The 27,066-nt window shown below is 39.4% G+C and overlaps 1 protein-coding gene across 2 annotated transcripts in view; it reads right to left on the bottom strand.

Annotated features, from left to right (window-relative positions):
• Window positions 1-6,649: 6,649 nt before the first annotated feature.
• ACADSB (acyl-CoA dehydrogenase short/branched chain) overlaps window positions 6,650-27,066 on the bottom strand; it is a 28,391-nt gene continuing 7,974 nt past the window's right edge. The window contains exons 2-11 of one of the 2 annotated variants that reach the window (XM_031461930.2): window positions 22,958-23,114; window positions 22,651-22,751; window positions 20,165-20,371; window positions 19,495-19,665; window positions 18,659-18,784; window positions 17,353-17,445; window positions 14,786-14,875; window positions 12,168-12,305; window positions 10,027-10,126; window positions 6,650-9,262 (exon numbers count right to left, since the gene is read on the bottom strand). In XM_031461930.2, the coding sequence (XP_031317790.1) occupies window positions 9,192-9,262; window positions 10,027-10,126; window positions 12,168-12,305; window positions 14,786-14,875; window positions 17,353-17,445; window positions 18,659-18,784; window positions 19,495-19,665; window positions 20,165-20,371; window positions 22,651-22,751; window positions 22,958-23,114 (1,254 nt within the window). In that variant the 3' untranslated portion in view covers window positions 6,650-9,191. The remainder of the gene's footprint in view (window positions 9,263-10,026; window positions 10,127-12,167; window positions 12,306-14,785; window positions 14,876-17,352; window positions 17,446-18,658; window positions 18,785-19,494; window positions 19,666-20,164; window positions 20,372-22,650; window positions 22,752-22,957; window positions 23,115-27,066) is intronic. The other variant, XM_064488516.1, reaches the window with a different exon arrangement.

Below are 27,066 nucleotides of genomic sequence, written 5' to 3'. Positions count from 1 at the left end.
GTCAGGAACCAAATCTTAAATCAGAACTGATAACCTATATGAAGATGTGGCAACAGCAGCAGTTTTAAAACTAGATAAAAGATTAGAGCTTAACTTATTTCATTACAGCTCCAAGATTTGGGCGAGGTGGCACAAGCATTTCAGAATGATGGATTCTGCAAGTATGGCTAGGACTATTCTTGATGCTTGAACCACACTCAGACCTGGGCAAGAGGGGCTGCTGCCTGGAGGCCTGCATTTCATAAACACACATTAGTACCTGTGTTCACTGGGATTCGGCACTCATGCTGGCCCAGTGTGATCTGAGCCCTGACTGTGCACTCTCATGACTAACACCTTTTAAGCCAAGGAAGGCGTCTCCATCTCCTCTGCCCTAATGCCTGAAACCCTTTTAAAGGAGCCTGCATCCTGACATGGACAGCATCAGAGAAAGACAGCATCAGAGCAAGATGCTGCTTTAGAGGTGAGGAGGATTTGCTTAGGGAAAAGATAAATTCCCTAGCTCGTCCAATCCTTCCTCTTGGGTAACAAGAATGCAGCAGATTTGCATTGATCATTTGCAATGACTAAGTCAATTTGCAATTAATCAAATGCAATGATCATTTCCCAAAGCACCGAACTTCCCTTTGCTGGCTCTTCTTTGCATTCCAATGGGCAGTTCCAATCGGCAGTTCCAGAAGTTTCCATGAATTGGCAGAGCTTTCCAACAGTTTTACATGATGGCTGACATTTTGTCCTATTAATAATTCACATGTCTTTTAACTTGGATTATGTCTGTAGGTCTGGATGTAACATGCATGGCATGTGACACCAATTCATTATGTCAGCTAATGGACACGGAATGCTAGACTTGTGAGCAGTCTCTTTTATTAAGAAGTACTTAATAACTATTCCAAATCTCAAAAGTTAAAAATTGAGTTTAAATAACTTTAATGTTCAAAATTTATAGTTAGAATTTTATTTTGCCTTTTAACATTAATAATTTTGCATATTTTAAAAGAAAAACAACTTTTAAAAACAGAAGAATTAAATCTTAAATTTTTGTATTGACTTCAATTAACTTTTTTATAAAAATGCATTCTTATGTACATTTCAAATAAAATTTTTTTTTTAAATTTTGTGGATTATAGTGATTACACATAAGCTCATGTAGAAGGTACAGAAGTAGAGATTAGCAAACAGAAAAGCTAGAAACAAGAAATAGAAAATCTTCAGAGAGGTGGTCCGTTTAAATTTTTAAAACTCCATGGTATCAAATGAGCACAAAAAAGACACTATACAGGGCGAAGGGTGTAGCTCAGTGGCAGAGCACATGCTTAGCATGCACGAGGTCCTGGGTTCAATCTCCAGTACCTCCATTAAAAAAAAAAAAAAGACAAGACATTACACATTATTTAATGAAGATTTAATTACAGATCAAAACAATGAAAATGTGTATGAAAACCATTCTCATCAAATCCATAGCATGAGAAAGTTTAAATCCCTGCAATTTCACCCTTTTTATGAATCAAACAAGCAGTTACTGGTTAAAACAATAGGACCACAGCTGGGCCTCCAGTGGCAGGCTGAGCCCAGGCCCAGGGACTTCGGGGCCCGGCTGGCTCGCCTTCAGGGGATGTTTGCAGAGTTGCTGGCGGGGCTGGTGTTCCCTCCTACACAGGACATGCTGAAACTACCATAAACAAGCCACCAACTCGGGAAGTGGAGATAGAGGAACTAGGGACCAAGAAATGTTACACATTAAGGGCACAGGACATTTTCAAGACAAGGGAAATGAGTCTTCAGAGAAATAAAAGCCTGAAAACCAAACTGGCCAACCAACTAACCCACCCACCCACTTTCTTCTGGACGTTAACAAGGAGGCATGAGGATTTCCTTTGAAGAGATATTCCTTTCACGTGCCTGTGGAATATTCTGACTTTTGCACTATCACGTGTAACTCTTTCCTCTGAGGGGCCGGTGCCGAGCACTGTGGTATTTGATCTGGACTCAGCTTCTCCATCATCTGTATTAGCAGTCAGAGATGATGAAGTAAACTGGTTTTGGAATTTTTCTTCTTCTGAAAGCTGCCCTGGATTGTGGAGGCCCGGGAGAAACTTCAGACCTGGAAGTCTGCTGGAATGAGGCCCACATTTGCATAAACTGAGGGTCAGCTGAGGTGAGACGTGCTATCCGAGACAGCATGGATGCCCACACCACATGGCGTCTTATCTTGTGAGAACCTGACAGTAGAGGAACAGAGCCTACATTTTTAACGTAGTGTTAAAAAAAAAATATCCAGGCCTTTCTATGTCTGGCCACTGTTTTAACATTGGCACTTATCCATCTGAGCAATCCCAAGACTTCTTGCCCATTGGACAAGGGTTGTTTCAGTCTCAATACGCCCTTTATTACAAAATACACTTAAAATGAGCTCTGCAGCAATCAATAAGCATATCCTTAGCTTTTGTCTACTTGGAAAAATCAATTGGGCTGAAAAGACGGATTATTAATGTGCAAAGGAACTGTACGTACATTATACGATAGGTTTCTGCCGTATGACCCTGTGCAAATAAAGCAAGACTCAGCGACCAACCACTCAACCAGATGTGCTCCCTTCGCACTCCCCAACCCTCCTTACAACTCTGGTACTACTTTATTGTGTTTAAGGCTTCAAGGTGTTGGGGGTACTCAGAAATTATTAGATTTTAAAACACCGGATCTAAAGGGATTTATCTTTGCAGCAGTATCTTCATTAAGTCTCTCACTAATAAAGGTAAAATCTCATTCACATGAGACCCACCGGGCCTCCTATTTTGGGGAGGACTGCAACGAACACTTTGCCCTGAATAGCTTTTGGTTCCGCAGAACCAGGTGCATTAAGCTGGTGCAGAGCCAGCCCCTCAACAGCACCTCAGCAGAGTGACTGGGTCACCTGTGATGAGCGAGGCACCCCTGGACTTGGTAGGAGGTAGAGGAAGGTGCCCACCCCTCTCTTTCGGCTCCCCCCTGTATTAGGTGGGTGTTTGGGGAGTTCAGGGTTGGTGAGTTGGTCCTGCTATACTGGGGCGCTGGGGACACTGAAAAGGAACATGGACTTTGGGGCTGGAAGCATCTGAACACTCAAGTTTCCATGTGTGATGAAAATGCTCTGGGGGATTTTGACACAGACAGAGTCCAGGCCCCAGGCCCAGTCATCCGGCTGGTAAATCAGGAAATCTGCAAGGACCTCAGGTAACTGGGGACAGAAGGCCCAGGAGAAGGCTGTTCCAGTCTTCCCGAGACCTCCACCTGTCTTTAAGTCCCCAGTAACTACGTGAGACTCCCAGGTCTCCACCCCTCACCTTAATCCTCCTGCATTTTAGACAAAAATTTCCAAGAGCCTGCGGGGCATCCTGCCGGGCAGATCTGAAAATAAACGACTAGGCATTCTGGGGGTGGTATTCCAGTGTCTGCACTTAGTTACAGCTCTCAAAGTTATTTTAAAGCACAGTGAGGACACTAGTATAGAGGACAGAAGGGGGCAATGGTGGAATCTTGATAAATGGTAGAATTTCCACTTAAGGGAAAAGAAACCCGAAGGGTCAGCCAAAGGTAGGAGGTATTTGGCCAAAAAGCAAAGGAAGCAAGAGGGCCTTAGAAGAAGGGTATCTGAAATTCCAGGATGCCTGGAATGGATATAATCAGTCACCAATTAAGGGTGAAACAGTAACTTTTAAGAACACTGTTTACATCCACTGACAAAAGTGAATGCCAAATAAAGAGAGATTAAAGCAGCAGCCTGAGGACGAGGGGTTGCTGGGGAGGTAGCGCTGTGGAGCAGAGGCTCATTCTTTAAGGTTGGGGAGATGAACACTTCTGCAGATTGAAGGAGGAAGCCAATCGGGTAGACAGGCGACACACAAAACTAAGAGAGAATAATGACCAAGTTCCTAGAGGAGATCCTCTCTTGTTTTTTTAGTGTGATACACAAACAGACTGACTTACCAACTTCAGTGAAATCTGATTTAAGAAGCAGTAATTTAATCAAGGGTAGGCAAACTTCCCAAAAGGGCCAGATCATAAATATTTTAGGCTTTGTGGGCAAGAGGCACAATTATGTACATATTTATGTACCATTTAAAGTGTAAAAAAAAAATCCTTACTTTGCAGATCATAACAGCAACAGGCAGTGGGTCGGATCTGGCCCACAGGCCCCAGTTTTGCCCACCCAATTTAAACCTGGGTCCTTGGACCTGAGTAGAGGTTTTGAACTTTCTTCTTTCCTGTCCAAGAAAATACTATGTTTGAATAACTCACGCCAAATCCCGTAAAATCAAATCACAACTAAAGACAAGATGCTAATCTCAAGGCCATGCAGATGGTCCAGCCTGTACCCAAGTGTGAAAGCACCCACTCGGCAAAGCAAGACGTTACACCGCTTTGTGTGGGCAGGTATTTCAACGTGGTCAGTGCTATTTATCCACAGAGGTCAAACCTTCAAGGGATCAGGTGTCAGATCCCTTTTTGGTCCTCTCTGTGCGGGAGTCTAGTCTCTCGTGTGACTGAACGGAGCTGCCTACATGGCTGTGGCTATTTGAGAAAAGCAAAAAAAAAAAAATCAGTTAAAGGGAAAGTGATGCACAAAAGGGAAATTTTTCAGTAACCCTACATGTAGCTTTTATTTTATGACAATTACATAATATTGTAAAATTATAAAAATTCAAACACTGTGGATGATGCCAATGGCCTCACCTCCGTGGCTGCCTTCTGACCCCCAGTCCCAGGCCTCCAGGGCACTCATCAGTGTGACCATCCTTTCCAAGTTTATTCTAAGAATTTATACACATGCTTAGACTTACAGAAATATATAGATCTGTGCTGCTCTGCACAGATATTATGTGATTTGTTATTTTCTTAAACAATATAACTTGGTGATGATTTAATCTCAGAGCATGGTTCTTCTTCTTTTGAACTGCCGCGTGGGATAGTGTAACGTGTATGCCCCTGACTTATTTATCCTCCTACCTGGCCATTTCTAATTTTTCACTACTACAAACTAAGCTGCCCTGAGAACCCCTGACATGCCTTCCTGTCCATCCTCCCAGAGGCGCTGGCCAGACAGTCGAGTTTCCCACACTTTTGCCGACAATTTGTAATTTATATTTTTCTAATTAACTAAGGTTATTTAAAGTTACGGTTAGCTTTTTGCATCCTATCTTTTTGTTATTTACTTATCATTGTGTAAGGTGAATACTGCCTGTAAGTCTGTCTTTTTGGAATTGTAGAACTTTCCTTTGTGGCAAAATTCTAAATCAGACAATTCATTTGCATTTGAAAAGAAAACGTTTTCTCTCTGTATGTATCAAATGTGTTAATTATGCTGCCCAAATCCTGTCCGTTCTTACCATTTCCTCCGGGACTTGCTGATTTCTAGGTCAGAGGCTGTGATTACAGCTTTGTCACTGTTTCTCACTGCATTTCTATTATTTGTTTTGCTGTATATAGTTCCCACCTGTTAGGGACATAAACTTCATGAATATTGGAACTTCTTGGTGAAGTCTTCCTGTTTCATTATGAGATACCCTTTTTTGTCCTTTAAAATTCTTTCTGCCTTTAATTCAGTTTGATATTAACATTGCTACTCCTGCTTTCCTTTTAGTAGCATTTGTGTGGGTTTTTCCTTCTCTTTCCTGTGTTGCTTTTTTAGGTGTTTCCAACTTTATGTAGCTGGAACTTAAATTTTCCTTTTGTTTCCATCTTAATATCCTTTTTATTTTTAATAGATGAGTTTAACCCATTTATATCTCTAAGTACTACAGTGTTTGGCTATATTCCTACCTTATTGTATTTGATTTACCATTTCTTTAAAGAAAAAAAAAAAGACAAACTCCCATGCAGGTAGGTTTTTTCCTTTATACGGTGAGCTGCCTGTTGGATGCACCAATGAGAACTGAATAAAGACACCTGACAAAATACATTTTGATAAGCATCTGGTCTTACTCATCTTCGCATAGCAGCCTGGAGCCCACAGCATCTTGGACCGCTGGTCACAGTGACTGCTCAGCACATGTCACTGAATGACAAACAGAAACAGGGACTGATACCTAGTTTTCTAAAAGAATGTAGGAAATAAGGGGGAACAGATGGGCTGCAATCTCTTATGACGTCAGATGATAGCATTATCACTGAACAAAAGGTGCAACAATATAAAATTTCCCAAAGTCCTACCATAAGGCACAGGCGTAACAATCAGCTAGGTAACAGCTACACCGTGAAGATGTGCTCAAAAGAGGGGACCTCTCGAGTGAAGAGATGCTTATTTTGCTTAAAAGAAAAAAAAAAGAGGGTCCTCTGGTAAAACTTTATTTAGCATCAAGAATTTAAACTTGGTCTACATTATAACACTGCTTCCCTGAAAACGAAGAAAATTGGCTTACCTGAGAGGCAAGCCGCCAGCCTGGTAAACAAAGCTGCTGTATCTACCTTGCAGGAGGAGCCCATGACTTTTCTACTTCTTCTGTACGTATAACAAATACTTCTGCTTTGTCAGAGTAGCAAAAGTCTCCAGTTACTGCTTTATTTTTTTATTCTTCACAGAATACTGACTCTGTAACGCTGATTAGTCTGATATGTGCCATCACAACAAAAGATTCACTTTATGAAAGTTCAGCAAAAATAGGTCAGCAAGGACATAACTAGTATATTTATTAAAACACATCATACCCATAAAGCCAAATGATCAAACAATCTTTACATCTGACACACGAGCTTCATCCTAGGAGAGCTAGTGTATTTGGCAGGTGATTAATATATGTAAGTAATGACACTGATCAATCTTAACACTTCTGAAATGTTAATTCTTTCTCAGCTAAACCTAAAATAAATCGGTAGGAGTACTGAAATATAACAAGGATGAAATCCAAAATTTGTTGAACAGAGACATTAAATAGTAGGAAGCGCACTGAATCGGGAGCCAGCACACTTGGATCCTTGTCTTCTCCTTGTCCCTGGATGGATGACCTTGGGCAAGCAGTGTGGCTACATAAATCCTTCACTTCTAAAATGAGAGAGTTGGCTGGGTGGTTCTCTACAGTCTTTCTAGATTTAACTTTCCATTATTCTAAAATCTTTGGCACTGACTCATTTTTGTGTTGTAAAATGAAATTTCTAACAATACTAACTGGGCAGTTGAGTCCAGCTCTGACGACACAAATACGACTTGGTGCTTGTGTTCAAGTCTCTTCCTTCTGAGCTTGTGGCAGCCCTGTCCTCAAACTGACAGACAATAATGACAGGCTTCCAGAGGTAAACAAGCTTGTCCTCCACTAGACACGAACTCCAGAGAGTTTTTACAGACTCCCAGAGTCATGGTTATTAAGAGAAGCTATGATGGAAGAACTACAGGGAAAACTCGCATCCTCTTTGGTAAATGGTACAATAACACTACTCATTAACAGGAGAACTTTTATTAATTTTCAACTGTTATTATGAACATGAATAAAAAATATAAACACAATTAGAACTGTATCAATGTGAATATAAATTCAAGGTCCAGATGTGCATGGGAGCCTCCTTCACGCTGCTCATCTGAACACGAGGTTTGCTGTGGTCTCACATGTTTGCAACTGCAGGGGAGGAAGCTGGGGTTCTTTTTACTAAAGTTGGCTTCCACTTCATTATCTGAAAAGTTCACCTAATTCTCACATAATCACAGAAATTAAAGATGTCCAAGCCCTGCTTTAGGGCATTTCATCTATCCCCTACTTTCCTTATTGGATTACTGTCTTTTTGTTCTGAAAGACTGAATGAGTGGTTTCCATCAGCTCCCTACCTGAGAGTCAAGCAGACTTTATCTCTTCTGATGCAAGGTCTGAATTTGTCCATATTTCTTCTTAATATTTTAAAGTAATTCCTTTTTCAATTGCATTTACACAATTCTGAATATCTAACTATGATTTGCATTATAGAAATTAACCCAATTCAATAAACATGAATGTGCAAAGCAAAATTACTTTGAAAATGTCAAGTTTTTTAATAAACATTACCCTTTCATTAAAGTACTAACATGCTTCCTATTCAACAGTAGTGATGACTTTAAGCAACTGTATGAGCCTAAACACATTATTCAATGTCTCTAACCTGTGCCCCCTTTTTAGAAAATTTATTGTCCACCTCCGTCCAGACGGGACTCAGGGCCAGTACCCTGTGGGTTCTTTTCTTCTGATTGCGAATCCCCCATACTGAAGAAATGGCATCACCAGCTATATATTTTGCTGAGCTTTGCCCTTCTACAATTTGACTGAAAAACCACAGATTTATTTTTGTCATTTCTATATTACCAAATATCCTTTTCAAACTGCACAACCCCCCCAGCCCCCATTCCTTACAAGATTTCCATATACTTCTTTATGGGGGCAAGACACTTCCTCTTGAGAATCAATGAACCAAAATATAATTTCTGAATTACTATTCATGATAGAGCCCAATAACTAAGTTTGAGAAAACAGTATTCCATTTAAATATAGAAACTGTATCGTTGATAAAATGAATATTACAATATTGAATATATTTTGATTATTAAACCAAAATATTTAAACTTTATACTTGAAAATTAATATAGAGAGACTTGTTTTTAAAATGATCTGTTGAAACCATGAAACACATCTTTCATACAGGTCAATTATAGTAACAAATTATATCGCTTTCCTTTTGTAAAATAATGTTTTCTTCAATTATATGAACCACAGAGTTATACCCTCATTTTCTGCTCATTCTCCAAAATTTAGAACTAAAACTTCTAGATTTTTCTAAATAAATTTTTATCAGTTTCTACCCAGTATAACAACTTAGAATTGACTCTGTCCTATAGAACCGCCAACCACCACAAACATCTGACTGATGCACAACGGTGGGAATATAACACGGCCATGTCTGTAACACTGACACAGAGCGAAGCTTCCGTGCACCCTGAAGCTAGAATGACAATGCATATAGAATTTTAAAAAGTTTTAGAGAAAACACGGATGTATTTCTTCCCAAATTCTAAAAATGACTGCCTGTGCCTAAGTTAAGCAGATGAGAAAGAAAAAACAGAAAAGGTCTACCTCAAGATCCAAGATGGAGGGGCCTAAATAAAGTCGTTCACTGTCACGGAGGCGTCCACCCCCAGCAAGGCACAGTACTTAACACTTTACACCAGAGACATGGGGGGGGGGGCGCCCGCATGGCTGTCAGTATTCTCTGTCGATACACTTTGCAATGGTGTTCAGCTGGATATTTGAAGCCCCTTCATATATTGTACCTTAAACAAAAGGGAGGAAAGAAACAATTAGGAGTGGAGCCATAGCTAAGGATCTATATAAGGAACAGCTCCACAAACATGACCTCTGCCTTTACTGTAACTGTTACCAGGACCATTGTCCAGTGTCCCCCGAATATGGTGCTATTTGACAGAGTAATTTTGCCTGAGAAATAACAATTTTCTATTTGGTTTACAGATTTCCAAGGTCAGTATTAAACAGCTGAAGTATTTCCGTTCCTAAACTATCAATGCACAAGCCGGGATGGCTCCGCAGGACAGGGCCCTCTCACCACTGCTGTGTTTCTCTCCTCCCACCTGGTGGTGGTGCAGCGGGACTTGATTAGGCTCTCAGCTTCTAAAATTAGAGCTGACCTTCACAGAACAGCATTAAACTGATCAAAATATTAACATTATGTAAATCAACTATACTTCAGTTTAAAAAAATCTTTGAAAAAAATGAACATTTTTAGTAAAAGAAAAATTAAGACAGATTTTGCTGTGGTCTTACTGAAAAGCCTTTAAAAGGCCTTTAAGCATTTAAGAAGGCAATTTTAACTTTTTTAAAATAAAAATCTATTTTTTTGAAGGAAGAAGTTGGGGAAAAACCCAACCACAAGAAGAGGAGAGCCAATAAGCATAGTAACTGAAGAGATTAAAGCTGCCTTTGCTTGGGCACCAGTAATAAAAAAAAAAATCAAATACAACAGCCTAAAACATCCACAGAGTCAAATAAAAGAAAACAAATGTAAAGAAAATCTATTTACCAATCTTTGCATCTCGGAAGTATTTTTCCACGGGGTAAGTTTTGATGTAGCCCACTCCTCCCATCCACTCGATGCATTTATTAGTTACCAGGCCTGCAATCTACCAAAAACAAGCAGCAAGTCACACGCTGAAACCACGTAACTCATGTATTACAAACACTCTTGTGGAATATTCTTAGTTACATGGATTCACTGTTATTGGCAATTGGAAGGATTGAAGTTATTCTATAAATTAGCATCTTTAGTCCCATTCTCTACATCATTTATGTCAAATATGCCATTAACTCACAAAATTCTTATTTTCTTAAGAAAATTAGGATATTTGTTTAGACTCATAAATTTGTTGACAGGTATCATTTATTCAGCAAATATTAACCAAGGGCTTTCTTACACCACCCACTCTGCCAGCCACTGGGCACACAATAGTGGGGGGTGGCCAGTCACTGCCCTTTGGGTCCTGGTGGTTATTCAGAAGAGACAGACATTGAACCACAGTCACAGAAACTGAAAACCTCTATGGGGCAAAAAGAGCTTGCTAGGAAAGCTGACATGATTTACATGGGGGCTAAGGGAGGAAATTTCAGCTTAGCTGAGAACTAAAGGGTGAGTTAGGGGACATTTTAAGCTGAGGATTGACATGTGGAAAGGCTTCAAGGGGATTCTGGGTTCATCAACCTCACGGGCCCGAGGGCCGATGGGCGGGGATTAGGGTGAGCTGTGAAAGGGGAACGTAGGGACAGGTGGGCTGCATGTGACTGTGGGCAGTTTGAATAATGTACTGGTGCCCAAAGGGGACCCCAGGATAATCCCCAGAAAGTAAAAATCTTTGTTACTTCACAGCACAGGGGTTTGCAGATGTGACTGAGTTATGGACCTTGAGATGGGGAGATGCTCCTGGACTATGTGGGCAGGTCCCCTGTAATCACAAGGTCCTCATAAGGGAAAGAGGGAGGCAGAGAAGGGATGTGACCAAGGAAACAGGAAGCAGTCAGATCTGAACACACTGCACTGTTGGCTCTGATGATGGAGGAGGGGCTATAAGTCAAAGTAAGTAAGTAGGCTCTAGAAGCTGGTAAAGAAAAGGAAATGGATTCTCCCCTAGAGCCTCCAGAAAGGCAGCTCCGCTGACACTTTAATGTTATCCCAGTGAGACTCACTTCAGACCTCTGACCTCCAGCACTGTGAGATACAGAATTGTACTGTTTCAGGCCACTAAAATTTTGGCAATTTGTTAAAAGCAGCAATAAGAAACTAATAAAAAGGTCCCGTGTGCTATGAGAAGCTGCTGAAGGGTTTAAGGCTGGAGAATGGCATGGCCTCATGGACACCCTGAAAAGGGACATTGGATTGGAAGAAGAGACAGGGACCAACAAGAGATTAGAAGGTGGCTGCAGTGGTTTGGTAAAGAGACTATGCAGCTTGGACTAGACAGGCAGTAGTACCAAGGGAGAGGAAAACTTAAATTCAGGAAACATTTAGGGGTCGGATCGTGGGGCCCGAGGGAACGGAGGGCACTGGGAGGACTCTGGTCCGTGACTGGTGCAGTGGGGTGAGGAGCACAGCAGAAACCGGATCTCTTGGCCTGGAACTCAGGAGGGAGGCTGCGGCAGAGGATGAAATCTGGGCACTGAAGAGGTTAAATGAGTATCTGAAGCCACGGAATGAGCAAGATACACTGCCGAGGCTGGGAAACAGCAGCCCCAGGATGAGGCCAAGTTTCAGCCAAAGTCCAAAGTGTCACATACAGAATGTACAAGTATGAGCAGGAAGCACTAAACGCACAGACAGCCTCATCCTGGTGTGTTTTATTTCACATTATCTCCACAGCACTCACTGCCCCAACTTGAAATCATGGCTACAACGCTGTCGTTCAGATGAGGCTCGTGCAGGGATTCAGGGTGGCTGTTTGACCTGAGCTGGAGACTTGGTTTCCACTTAAGATCACATGAAAACACAGATCTCACAGAATTAAAGCATCTTCCTACGGCAGCCTTACTTTTTTGCATTTCTGGTGTAGGAACTGGAAGGTCCATGTTATTTTACTTGAAAAACAAATGCTCAACCAACACTCCTAAATCAAAAGGTTAATAAATATCTTAAAAAAGAGACTGAATTACTTTTTTTTTTTTTTTTTTTTTTACCTCTGATGCATAGTATTTGGCCATAGATGCTTCTTTAATGAATGGCCTTCCAGCTTCCAAAAGCCTAGCAGCATTGTACGTTAGCAATCTTGCTGCTTCCAGCTGGGTGGCCATATGAGCCACTTGGTGTTGGAGCCCCTGTAATATTCAGGCCCAAGTTAGAAAATTATGGTTTCCCAAAACACAGCTCATCATCAAAGTCCTGCCTGGATATGGAACACTACTGACAGATTCGAAATATATCCACCCCACCAAATTCACATTCATTTTGTAAAAATGGTTTAAAATCTGCAATCTAAAATAAAATGATAGTACATGTATTCCTTCTTAGAAAATTTTCAAATTCATGTTTATAACTGTCAAGATTTAAAAAATAAATGATCACAAAAATGATCACAAAATCAGGCTTAGAAATTAACTGCTATACTTAATAATTATCAGCCTGTTTTACGATCAAAATTAAGCTTGAACTAAATCCCAGCAAAGCAAAAATTCAAAGATATTTCTTATTTGCTTTAATTAAGAAAACCTTAATTCTGCACACAGCCTCAAGGCATTAAAATTGTAAGCTGCAAAGTAATGAAGGGATATTGGACATTTCAGTTTTCTTTAGCTTTATTAAAGTGACTCCACTGCAATTTCTATGAACAGGTAGCAGTTTCTTTAGGGTTGTAGAAGACACAAGAATAACTGTTTAAAAGAAAAAACTCAAGAAACAGTTGCCATTTTGAAATTTTAGATGGTGATTAGGCACACATTAAATGTTAGAAAAAAATGAGTGAATTGGTGAGAATATGAATATTAACAGTTTATAGTTATAAACAATTTCCTGGAAATACAGGCATAACTAAGTGTATTATAACCTAAAATGTGTCTACATATCCATCTCCCTGGATATTTACTGAGTTCCTACTATACGCCAGGTGCTGGCTTGAGTAATGGAGACACCACATTGAAACTCACAGTCAGAGTTCCTTGTTCTCATGGCTTATCTAGTCCAGCAGGGAGAACAGACTGTTAAATAATTATGATGTTGTGTGATGAATGCTAAGTCAGGGTACCTCAAGGCAATTACTCAGTAATCTCAGAGATGGCCTTCTCTAAACAAAAAGAGGGATAAGCTGGAGAAAAACAGATTGCTCGCAAATATCCTAATAGGACTCTCCACTTTTTGCAGTATTCGATACACACAAAAAAGATGATGCTACATGTATATAGGTTATGAAGCAAAATAATAAACTGAATACCCACTAACCCATATGTAGAGCAAACTCCGTCCTCCTTATGATTTGTCTGTTTACTTTATGGCATCATTTGAGGAAAAGAAAGTTGGTAACCAAATTCACCAATCTTACTATCTTTTATGATTAGTCCTTTCTGGCTGTTGTTTTCAAAATCCTTGCCTAAACATGAGGTCATAAAGACATTCCCCTATATTTTCTCCTAAAACTTAAAATTTTGCTTTTTACATTATACCTTTAAAACTTATGAAATCTATTTTCTGTGTATGGCATGAGGTAGGGATCCAATTTCATTTTTTCCACAAGGAGAGAAAATTTCCACTCTGTGATCTGCAACACCATCATTGTTATACATTACACATCAAACTGCCATCTACACATGAGTCTAATCCTGGTCTTTCTGTCAATTTGTCTATTTCAAGAATAGACAATCACTGTTCTAGAACAGAATACGCCCCATCAGTTAATTTGTCTATTTCAAGAACAATCACTGTTCTAAAACACAGTATCACCATTCTAGAAATTGTTTATGACTTCTTATGTGGAATGCAGAAGTTCTAATTATTTTCAAAAAGTACGTTCTTTTGAATTAAACTGACAGTTACCATCTGTCATTTAGTCTACTTACAATACTAGGCACCAGGAGAGGGAGAAAAGTGACTCTGGCACGTCTGGCCCTACGAGGACTCACCATTTCTGAATAAAGATTTCCTAACTAGGTTATAAACACAAGGCCTGACACAAGAACACACTTGATACAGCTATGCGAATAAAAAACGAACAATCAAACACAAAGCAAAAACCAAATCACTCTAATGCAATAAAGTAGTTAGGAAAAATTCTACTAACTTTCATCAAAGCTTCACATAGATACATAAAAGTAATAGTTTTCTTTTAATTACCCACCCTAGGCATCCTGATAAGTGTCATAATCATACCTATTCATGCACCTGATCCCTCTTCCCTCACTCCCAACCCCCGACCCCGTACATACAGGGAAACACTGGTTCCCTTGTACAAAGGAGATCAGAAGCCTCCCTCAAAACCTCAAGGCCTAAAGCTGGTAAGACAAGAAGCAGGATTTGAACTCAGGCAGTCGGACTGCAGACCCCATGCCCTGGAACTTGGAAGCAGTGAGAAGGCAGCGCCCAAGTGCTCAGCATGATACTCTGAATCATAACATAGCCCGGCCTCAAGGACAACTGTTCTGCCCGTGGAGAAAGTCAAGGAAGTCACAGGTACACACCCTGAGGCCTATTCCTTCCTCTCCCATTAAAATCCCCAAGGGGATTCTTTCCACAGCTTTATAACAAAACTCTTCATTAACAGGAAGGTGGGAGAATACAGCACAGTAGAAAGATGCTAATAATTCCATACCTGAAAATCAAATATTCTTTGGCCAAATTGTACCCTTTCTTTAATATATGGAATAGTGTAGTCAAAACATCCTTGAGCCAGTCCCAGCATCTGTTAAAAAAAATTAGAATTTCTTATTTGTTATAAGTTTATACTTTCTAATTATTCAAGTCATACATTCTTTTTACAGGCAAACCAAAAAGTTGAGGTAGAGAAAGAACAGAGATACCAACAAAGTGAGGTGTATGTTAATGACCTTCACTCACTGCATTTATAGAACCTAACTTCTAGTAATTGGGAGAAAATTAGTGATTTCCTATGAAGATGAGGATATTTGATTGCAGCTTGGAGGTACCTCTCCTGGCATGGCTGTGCTTACAAGCACACTTTTTAGAACTCTTCTCCTTTAAGCTTGATTCTCCAGGCACAAAGCGAGCCTTGGAAATTTTGCTCAGAACTGGCCTCAAAGACTGTCAGGTAGGTCCCTCTAGTCCTTCTAGAAGTCAAGTGTGGAAGGTCACTTCTTAACCTTCTACCTTCCTGCCCATTTGCATATGATCAGGATTAATAAGAACTTTGGTGGACAGGGCATCAGAACATAAAAGAGCAGTGTTTCTCAATCCTGGCAGCACATTAGAATTATCTGGGGAACTCAATAAAAAAAATGCCAATGTGGGGGTCTAAGAATTGAATCCAAACCTTCAGCACGGGGGGCTGGGTATGTATGTGTGTAGGGGGGTGAGTGTGTCCTAAGAATCAGCATTCTAACAACTCCTTAATGATTTAACGCACAGCTAGAGTTGAAAACAACTGATACAGAGCATCTGGTAAAAACAACACTTTATACATTTGAAGAACAAATCAGGATGTGGTGACAATTTCAGCTGGACTGTCACATTGTTAACCAACTCCGTATCTATTGAATTAGTCAAGCTCAGAAATTGTTTCTAAATTTCAACATTAGGTAGCTATTAAATCACTATCTAATCATGTCAAACCATGTAGATTTTAGGAAAAGAAAAACAAAATCAGTAGTTAAAGCTTTGGGGGGGGTAATACCCACAAACTTATCAATATTTCTTTAGTGTTCAACTTCTTCTTTAGCCTTCTATTTTGAACTTTCTGGAGAAGAGAATATTATGCTAAAAATTAAAGGACAAAAACTCAAACTAAAACAAAACAAAACCCAAAAAGCAAATACAAGTGAGGCAGGGACTCCCTGCACTTTTGGCTATGAGGGAAGGTGATGTCACTATACCCTTATAACTACAGTTAATAATATGGAGTATTGACATGAAAATTGAAATTATCAGTTGTCAACCAAAAACAGGCTTCTCCATCCCTGTAAAATGTTTTCAGTATAAATACAGAAAAACTAACTTCTTTTCAACTATAGTTTCAAGGACAGATGCCTTCAGTTCACACTTATATGTGCCTCTTTTTCTAAAAGGTATCCACAGTATTAATCAAGAAATAATAACTATCAAACCTTCACTTTTTTAAACTTTATTTTCTGACCTTAACTTTTAATTGGGTTATCAGACAACCTGGAGTAACTGAAGTCTAGACTATGTATTTACTGCTAGAACATCTATAGTATTTATATGTCTGGGAAGAAGGAGGTTTTGGCACTGTAATTTTTAATGCTGCATCTGACCTAATTGAATCATAGAAAACTTTAAAAAGAAGAGACAAGCCAATTCTCTTCACCTAGCATTGTGGAAAACCTTTTTGTTTTGTTTTATTTCTAGCTTTGTGGAAAACATGGGTTCAGTTTTGATTGAAGAGTATTTTGTTAGCAAATTAACAGGAGTAAGAAAAATCTAGAGTAAAACTATAATTTAACTATTCCAATAGCTAATATATGCAACATTCTCAAAAATCTATTAAGTCTTTGAATTTTGGATACTCACTGATTAAAAACAAACATACATCTACCAGTGTATGTAGACATATGCATCTACAAAAATGACATAGTCCATAAAAAAACCCAAAGAACTTACTCATTTTTTTAATGTAGAAAATAACAGTTAATACCTAATAGAAAATTTTAATATACTATATAAAGGGCAAATTTGGTATAAAACTAAATAGTTCTCATGTTATGTAACTATCACTATTTCGAGTGTCACAATTGTCTGATTTTCACATGCCAAACACTAAGCAGCAAATCTTTCATTATCTATAGACTTACTACATAGTAGAACATTATTCATTCTTAATTTTAAAAATTTCAAAATGAACTATATGCTTTGAAAAGTTGATTTAAAAAACACAACATTTAATTTATAATATATTTTAGAAGTTTTTGATCCAGGGATTAGATAATACTTTAATGGTCTCAAAGCAAAAACCTGTTACCACTAAGCCATTGTTTGGTTCTCAGGACAGCATATAACCAACCAAAGTGGAATTTTAAAAAAATCACAGCCAGAAGCTATTCTTTTACCTCCTGGAAGGGAAGGATGCCATCTTGTGTTTGCAAGCTTCCAAACACCCGCTGGTTTCACTGCATTTTTTTTTCCTTTTTACATTTTAATTGACTCACACTGTGGAAGAATCAAGTTAAAGGGCTGAATGTGACTAACCTGTGCAGCAATTCCTATCCTGCCCTCATTAAGACTCCCTATGGCATACTTATAGCCTTGGCCAACTTGTCCCAGGATATTGGCTTCTGGAACCTGAAAAGGAAAATGTGCAGTTATTTCTCAATTTAATTTGATACAATTCACTTTGATTGTATATTTTTAAATGCACATATAGCCCTAATTTGTGTGACATTACTCCAGCATAGTGTTTATTAAGTTCTGAGGAAATTGTCTGCTATTTCTCTGTCTCCCTCTAAACCGTTTCCCACATGCTCTCCGAGGGATAGGTTCACCACGGCATCCTCCAGAGCCCAGCACAGACATGTGCCGAATGAATGAATGAATCTAGAAAAAGGGACTCTCATACAGTTAGTCACATAAACAAATAACACCCACCCACCCAACTCTTATTTGTATACTATAATGTGAGATAAGATATTAGGAATTACAGAAAATACGTAAGTACTTGCTAAAGCAAGGGTAGTAAACCTTCCTTCTGTTGAGACTATTACCCACACAGAAATCAGCTGAGGCGTGTGGGGGTACATATGCATGTGTGCACAAGGGAGGAGAGAGGAGGAGAGAAGAAATACGTTAAAATGTTCATTCATACTTTAAAAAAAATCTAGACTAGAAATAATAAAAAAAATACTTAGCTTTATAATGTGGGCAGTTGGGAGGGAGAATGGGTAGAATGGAGAAAGAAAAAGGAAAACGGGAAGAGAGACAGACAGTGGGGGTGAAGTAGTGGGGCTCACATGATGTCCATAAGGACACCCCATGAGCACACACACAATCACCAATAAGTGAAAAGATCACGTTCCACTGGGTGATAGAAAATCCATCACATCCTGTCCTGTCTATGTAAAGTGTAAAGGCCTAAAGTATAAGCCTTCTGGTTTTAACATAACCTCGTTTTGTTGTTTTTTTTTTAACATTCTCAGCCCTAAACTGGATGCGGCTGGTCGTCTTCCACTCTCGCTAAGCAACGTCGCCACCTTGTGGCCTCAGTGTGCCAACCTCACACTTCCTCCTCAGAAGCAGAGTCTGGTGCACAAGCATCAAGTTTATAAATTATGAGATTAATTCTCAGAGTGGCTCTTGAGGCCAGCTGCTGGGCAGAAAGGTTACTAGACTTTGCCTAAACTCTTGTGGCCAAACTTTGGTCATGACCCAACCTAAGAACATTGTTCAGGAGTTTTACAAAGTACTCTCCTAGGCACGCCTAATACTTTCTCACACACCTGTAGTTCCAGGCAAAGCCTATTTGACATCAGTCTTTTCCTGGAAATTCTAAGATACTTACCTTGACATTTTCAAACGTTAAAGGACAGGTAGAAGACGCTCTGATTCCCATTTTGTTCTCCGATTTCCCGATATGAAAGCCCTCAGTATCACGATCTACCAAGAAGCAGGTAATTCCTCTATACCCCTGAAATGAAGATTTTAAATTCTATCACCACTTGGACTGACAAGATCCCTGTTTCCAAAGACGTCAAAGTAAATAGAAAACTAAAAATGGACTTTAGCAGTAAATATTAATGAACTCAGAACTGCAACATGTGTACTATGAAGTAAGAATGATGGGAGGGGCTTAAATTCAAAATCCAGAAACTAATGATTTATTTTATTTTTTCAGAAACCGTTGTGGCTATTAACGTTATTAAGTGACACTAAAGTATACCTGGTAATAAGAATTTCATGTTTTTAATCTAATTTAATCACGTATTTTAAAGCTTCAAATTTTAATTCATTAAATGTTACACTAGTGAAAAGACAAAAGGTGTCTTTACCATTTTGTTATACAACTAAGTATTCTTAAAAATGTATTAAATAGGCAATTATGTTCTTCATTATTAAACAGAAAATCTGAAATTCTATAAAATTCAAGGCTAGCTTCCTATATAACAGATTAGGAGATTAATTAATGGTCTTCCATGTAACGAATAATTATGTCAGCAATATTTGTTTTAGGCGATTAGTAAATAAGAACATAGAAAGATGTCAGTGGTCTAATCTTCGTAGTGCTGAGGACAATGAAGAATTTAAGACTAAGTCCTAAAAAGGAAATGGAAGTAGGAAAAAGAAATGAAGAGAAAAGATGAGGGAAATGGGAAGCAGCTTTTTTTTTTTCAAACTTACAAGGGAAGGGTCCACATTTGCCATCACCAGGAAGAGTCCAGCATCCTCGGCATTGCTAATCCACATCTTTGACCCATTGATGACATAATAATTTCCCTTTTTATCAGCTCTGGTCTTCAAAGCAAATGAATCACTACCCGCTCCAGCCTCTGACAGGCAGAAACTTCCTACCTGCATGTGCAGGGAAAAAATTCCAAACTATCACTATATTTATACTCTGCATAACAAATACTCACAGCAAAACAAACATTTGTAAATCAAGCCTTTAGCTACTTCCAAAAGTCTGTACTTATCACAATAGTGATGGTATTCTGACAGTCTTATTCTCCAAAATATACCCTACTATTCGTCTAAGGCAGATTTAAAGACCTAGGCAGTAGAAAGACATCTCAATGTAAATGAAACAACCAACGAAGGTATTAGAATATATAATTGGCACAAAAAAAGAAACAATTTTATTGTCTGATGATTATTCTCTAAATTCTCGAGTTGCAAATGAGACGCAGAACATTAATTCTAGCAGCATTAATTTATTGAGCATGGCTTGAGTAATTAATGGTGCTGTGCTGTGGTCCTGGATAGAACAGCCAACAATGCAGCTGCTTTTCTCCTGAAAACACCCTAAATTTAGAAAAGATCAGATCCATTTCAACAACTCATCTCTACTCACTTGTTCCGTAACTAGCTTGGGCAAATAGGTAGCCTTCTGCTCTTCTGTTCCAAGTTTTCCAATCATCATGTTAATTAACGAGTTCTGGATGTCACACATCAGAGCTACAGACGCGTCAACTTTGGCTAACTCCTCGATCACCAGCATACAGGAAAAAAAGGAAGCTCCTGTTCCTCCATATTTTGTGTCAACTCCAATACCCATCAGCTACAGGAAAAACAAGGAAACGTAGGTGAAGAAAGCTATTTTTATGTGGGAAACTTTCCTGCAAGAAGTTAAGAAACAATCTGTAACCACATACGTTCTTAATTTTTAAATTGTTTGTATATCTTATTTTAATTTGGTACAGCTCTTTTCCTTTTATAGGTAACAACAAAATCTATAACAGAAACTAAATTTGGAAAGGATAAAAGTACATGCTAGAACTATCATTTGTTTCCTTTTGGGATCTAAAAAATAAAAACGAGAGGTAAAATGTTTTGAAGGATGACGGAATGGAATAATGAGAAAATATGTAATAAGGAAACTGAAGAAAGCAGTGGGATGTCCAATTTCATTTGGCACAATCTCTTCTACTCAACTCAGGCTCCTCTACCTTGACCCTTTCAGTGCAGATAATAGCTGAATGACCTCTTCTTTGGGGCCATTTTAGCAAGTCCAGATGGTCAGCAGACCACATTTTGTGGTGTTTCCTAGAATCACAATAGGCCAAGGCCCAAAGTGTCGGGTGAACATGGCCAAATTCTGGCAAGCCTTTCCAGTAACTGTCTGACTGTTCAGTAATTAGCCCTAAGTCTGGAACGTGAAATGTCCACAATACTCCATTTTTAAGTATCCTCATTTCATAAAAAAGCACATGTGTACATGTAATTCAAGACCCAAAACTGTTATTGGATAAAAGCATACTATTTCTATTCTCTCCAGACACTATGGAATCCCACTGTGCTGAAGCCTGGGTGTGGCAGCTATGTTTTAAAAGCTGATGGGAAGCTGCGCTGCTATGAAGGTGGAACCACAAAGGAGGAGGACTGAAATGCTGAGAGAACCAGAAATGAATGATGTTCTACGAGGAAGAATTCAAGGGTAGGGGTGTGCCTGAAGACTGAGAAAGCCCTGACAACATCTGACTGTAACATCTTTAGTAGTCATCTGAAGACACTGCTTCCCGAAAAAAGGCATCAACTTCTCCCACATTGGATACACTGTCTTTGTCAGCTATTACGGAAGGCGACCTCCACAGAAGTGGGACAACAGAGGTCAGGAATCACACGTGGTTGATACAGGATGTGCAGGATGTGCAATAAAGCAGATTCTCTCGGGGACGCTCCATCCCAGCAGGAGCAGGGGGTGGAACTGGCCGGCAACTCGCTGCTGCAGATGACCCCCACTGCGAGCACTACCCCCTTAGGAGAACGGTATTCAAACTGGGGTACCCCAAGACCTCTCAGGGAAGCCTGGGGGTTCTGCACACAGAGAAGATGAAACCTGGCTGAGAAGTGGACTCAGAAATGCTGTGTGACCCACTGTGGGTCCACGTAAGATTCCATTTCCCCAAGAGTTTTCTTGTTGAGAAGGTTGGAAAAATCACGACTATACGTGGTATGTTTAAAAAGCTGGGCTCTTTAAAACAGTAAGAAATGAAACATTTAAATCGAAAAAGCTACTTTTCAAACAAGGACAAGATTTAAGCCAATGCCTCTGAACAGGAGCTATTAGTTCTGGGATATCCCTAGGATTACAAATAAAAATTAAGCATCACTTCACACGTACAGAGAGGGGGGAGATGGGAGAGCACAGTGATTTTGAAATGCTCTCCTTGGAGCTCCTATGCTGATGACCTCTCCCTCTACCCACAGCCAGAACATTCCTACTTTTATCCACTTTATATATATCGTGCTTCCATTAAAGGGCTTTTAAAAAGTTGGAAATCGGTTGCCCTGGTTAACGTGGAATTCAGATACTGCCTTTTGCTTCTGAGATGTCCACATACATAGGTATCAGATTAGATGCTCTAGTGCGAAGTCTTACTAAGGTGGGGTTTCTTAACCTTGGCGTTACTAAGGTGGGTAATTCTGTCTTGGTAGGCTGTCCTGGGCACTGCAGGGTGTTCAGCAACATTCCCCACCTCTACCCCACTAGATGCCAATAGCACATCCAGTTTAGACAACCAACGTTTCCAGACATTACCAAATGTCCCATGGGAGACAAAACAGCCCCTGGTTTGATACCACTGCTCTCAGGAAATCACTCTTGCTTCTAACCTTTTACTTAAAAAGCACAGTATTTCTAATTTAACATACTAATTCAATTTAAAAAATCTTTAACAAGGATCTCAATCTAAAAGAGAATATAGATTATTTTGACTAGGAAATGAAGAGTTAATTATAGGCCTAAATATAAATTTCTAAATTTAAAAGTATTCATACATTTTAACACTGGAAAGTATTTATAAAAGTTTGAAATTGGAAGAAGCATTAATTACATACCCCTTGTTGAAATAATCCTTGTATTATCGATTTTTCCATTTTTCCTTTTTCATCCATTTTTGAAACCAAAGGAGCAATTTGTTCCTGGGCAAATTTTTTAACTGTGGGGGAAAAATACGAATAAGTCTTTCTTTTATTAATATGACATGTATTAGTTTTTCAAAAAAATGTTTTAAAATTAATGTCAAAAATTCCATTCACAAACTTCGATGAACACAGCCACCACTCATGTCACACGGCATGGGATTTCATATGACCTAAGTCATGACCAGAGGACTGATGAGGCGAAACTGAGAAGATTACCCACCTGTGTCCTTGATCATTATCTCCTCATCTGTAAATGTTTGCAGGGGAGTGTAGGACAGTTTATCGTTTGTCGTTCTGAGTAGAGCTTCTGACTGGGAAGATTTTAGGACACGGGGAGGATTTTTCCAAGACAGGCAAGTTGGGAAGTTTCTTCTTAGCTGTGAACAGTCCCCAGTGAATAGGGAACACATACACATAAGGTAAGTAAAGTACTGAAACATCAGACTCCTTGGGAATAACTATAACCCATTCTTATAACTTCTTTCACCAAAACAAGAGATTAAAGCGGCACATTTTAAAATTCACTATCTTGTGATCAAAAATACAAATTGACTTGTTGCAGGGAGGGTATAGCTCAGTGGTAGAGCAATGCTTAGCATGCACTGGGTTCAACCCCCAATACCTCCATTAAAAACAAAAACCAAAACAAGTTGGCTTGTTAATATCTATCTCCTGTATCCGGCAATGAGCTGTTCTAAATAAACAAATTTCTCAGATAATTTACTTTTACCTTCAAGGAAGTACAAACTTTCTAGGTGGAACTCGTTCTTAAAATGTCCCATTTCTCCGCTTTCTTGGTAGGGAAACCTGACAACAACAGGGCTGACTGACCACCGTGAGGGGCGTTCTGCCGTGGGGCAGGCTGCAGAGCGCCCTGCCTGCCCGGAGTGGCTGCAAGCAGCTGTGCTTTTGTTTTTTTCAGCTTCTCATTAGTAAGAGACAGGGCAGCACACGGGTTAAGAAAAGAGTCCGAAAGAACTAGTTAGTTTCAAACCCTAGCATCTGGTATCTATTGACTATGTGATCTTGGGCAAGTGGTTTTTAACCTCTCAGGTAAAATCTCTCAGACTTAGTTTCCTTCCCTGTAAAATGTGAATAATAACCTTTTGGAGTTTTCTAAGGCTTAATCAAGCAATTCACATAAAGGGTTCAGCCAGTGCCCACCACAGAGTAAGAGCTCAATAAAGGGTAATGACTATCACTACTCTGACCCCTAAGAATACGGTAGTAGTGATTGTAACAGAAGCAGTCGCAGCTGTAATGTAGTTAAATTGCAAAGCTAACTATTCTTGTCATTAGTGTGTCTCCTTATTGGAGTGTCCCAAATCCTCAACTTGACAATTCAAATCAGCAATGGATTTGCTACAATTTTGTTGAAAAGAGAAATCACCCAATTTCAAAAGCTTGTTACCAATTTTATTTTGTAGAATTCTAGTACAAGGGAAACAAATGAAGAATTAAGTCTTTTCCTGAACATAAACCAAAACCAAAAAAAAAAAAAACTGCTAAGTGAAAGAAGTTGGCCACAAAAGACCATATATTGTATGAAACTGTTTATTCGAAATTTCCAGTACCGACAAGTCCACAGAGACAGAAAGCACAGCAGTGGCTGCAGGCGCTGAGAGTGAGAGTGAGGAGTGACTGCAAAAGGGTACCAGGATCTTTTTGGGGTGATGGAAATGTTCCAAAACGACGGTGGTGGTGGTTGCACCTCTCTGCAAATTTACTGAAAACCACTGTATTATAGTCTCAAAAAGAATGAACTGTATTGGTATGTAAATTATACCTCAATAAACTTGTTCAAGAAATTAGTGCTTTCCTTTTACCCCCCAAAAATTAACAGAATATACTGAGCATCTGCCAAATGCCTGAGAGCATGTGCAGGGACAAAGTTCAGCTCCTGAGAAGCTGATGGTATATATACAAGGCCTAAGTCATGGAACAGGCAAGAAACAAAGCCAAGTTTTGCAGGATTAAAAAGCAAATGGAGTAATACACTGCAGTACATTTTCTCAATAGTCCTGAGAGTACACAGAAAAGTTTATGGATAAAAAGAGGAAAAAAGAAACAAGAGTCACCACGTTTGAAACCACCGTTAATCTCTCCTATGTATCAGTCAATCTTTGCAGTTTTGTGCCTAAGAGTAGATGTATTCTGCTCCTGATTCACCTGAGAAAAAGAAACACTGGCCAGTCAGAAGAAAACGTGTATTATCTCATTTTTTCTAGTTGATTTTGTTTTGAGAATTAGGAGACAGTTCAGCGCAAATTTGCATGGAACACTTTTTTCTCATTAAAAGACAGCTGGGACGTGAAAACTTTAGACTGGAAAGGAGGAAGGGGAGACACGAAGTACTGTCTTCTTCCTGATGAGACAGACAGCAAGAATTAAAAAGAAGGACAAAGAGCAGAGGGGTAAGAAACCCAAGCGTGAAGGGGCTGGGGGCGGCAGGTGTAGCTAAGAAACCACAGGGGAGAGAGTGATCCGGAGCAGCAAGAACAAAGAAAGAATGGGAAGAGGAATGGAGTTCTGGAGAAGGAAGAGAAGTGTGGGTGTGATTTTCCTCCCTGGCTGGTGATGGAGTCTTGGATGAGGCCCTTTATATAGGTAGATAGATAAACAGGTAGGTAGGTAGGTAGGTAGGTAGATAGATAATCTGAATGAATGAAAGAGCGGGTTAACCAATCTCCACAAAAGCTCACAAAACTTGTCTATTACATTTCAAAAGCTGCAATACACTGCCCACATTTCTTACTTCTAGGGGAGATTTACTTCACTAAACCCACTGCAGAATGCTTTGTGTCTCTTAGTCGATGTAACACCTTTGTACCGAAGTTTATCTTTAGCAGAACGCCCACCACTGAGAAACTTAAGAAGCCAGTGGGTCTTACAATACCCATTTTCCCCTGCTGACACAACTGTGACCTCCTTAGTCTCAGTCATACACTGACAAAGTGTATGACTGTTCAACACACAGCAGTTACTTTAGACACAAGATAACAGGCAGATGTCCTTTACACAGTACGACGTGGAACACAAGCGTGGGGTGAGCCTAGGGAAGATGCTCATCGTAAAACACAGTGGCTATCTATGCTAAGTGAATGGAATCCACTTTTAACCAAAGCATTGAAAGACAGCACCTATTCTTTTTGGCAGAAAAATAATTTCCCTTTAACATGACAGTTTTTAATAAAGGAAATGTTTCCTTGCCTTGCCTTTAACCACCCAGACCAAGGTTTCAATGATTTTCAACTGTCCCCTGCCCTTCAGTGTTGACCTCAGCCTCTGCAGCTTTGGTGCCCACTCCATCAAAATGATTTTCCACAGTTATAACCCATTGCACCACATCATCACATTTTTTTGTATAGAGCAGCAATTGCTACTTGAATGGAATAATGGTTATTTATGCCTTGCCAAATACTTTTCGAAGTTTGAGTCTGATCCGTTTCTTACTCAACTGCCCAGAGTTCTGTTGCACTTAGAAGTACTGACGATCAAACCTGGGGTCTGCAGACCCTTGTGGATAAAACAGCAAAAGTTCATGAATCTGGATGAGGGGGAAATATATTTTTATTTCACTGGCCTCTGACTGAAACATGGCATTCCCTCCAGTTATGCATGTAGGGAACAAGTGACAGCGGTGTTGAAAGAAATCACAGCAATCATCAAACGACAGCTGAAATAGTGCTGGTGCTCATCGCTACTTCCAAATTACAGCCACTATTCCAGCTCCTGCCAAGTCTTACTTCAGAAGCACATATTCCTATAGCACAATTTAAAATATTTTTATAACTTTTATGGTAACTGATTTCCTTTGTAGTCCTATACATTTTACCTTACACATTTTAAAACTTGAGAAAAGGTCTATAAACTTGTCTAGATTGCTGTCTACTTTTCACCCACGGCACAAAAAAAGGTTCAGCATGCCTGACTACTGAGCGTTCTGGTGAATCTTCTGCCAAACTCATCAAGCCTAGCCGTTATATTCATCATAACCCTTCTCTGTTCTGTTCCAGCTAATGTTGCTCCAAACATTCTTAAAGTGCTTCAAATCGAGAAGCTTTCATATGTATGAATGAATGAATAAATAAATAAATAGAAAAGGGGGGAAAAACCAAAACAACAACAAAAAACGAAAACAAAAAAAAGGAAAAAAAAAAACCTATGTATGAAAGGTAAAAAGGAAGACACAGGAGAGAAGTTGTACTAAACTGCAAAAACCTACCCTGGCTTTTCTAGAGGACACGTTCTGACAGAACACAAGGGCTTCATACCACATCCTGATTTGCATTGGTTCCCACCACGTGTGCCCCGCTGGCTCTTCCCATT

The sequence above is a fragment of the Camelus dromedarius genome, chromosome 8 (assembly GCF_036321535.1).
Source record: "Camelus dromedarius isolate mCamDro1 chromosome 8, mCamDro1.pat, whole genome shotgun sequence".
Classification (NCBI taxonomy): domain Eukaryota; kingdom Metazoa; phylum Chordata; class Mammalia; order Artiodactyla; family Camelidae; genus Camelus; species Camelus dromedarius.
The sequence above is the reverse complement of the archived record's forward strand: the minus strand, read 5'-3'. Positions and strand labels throughout refer to the sequence as shown.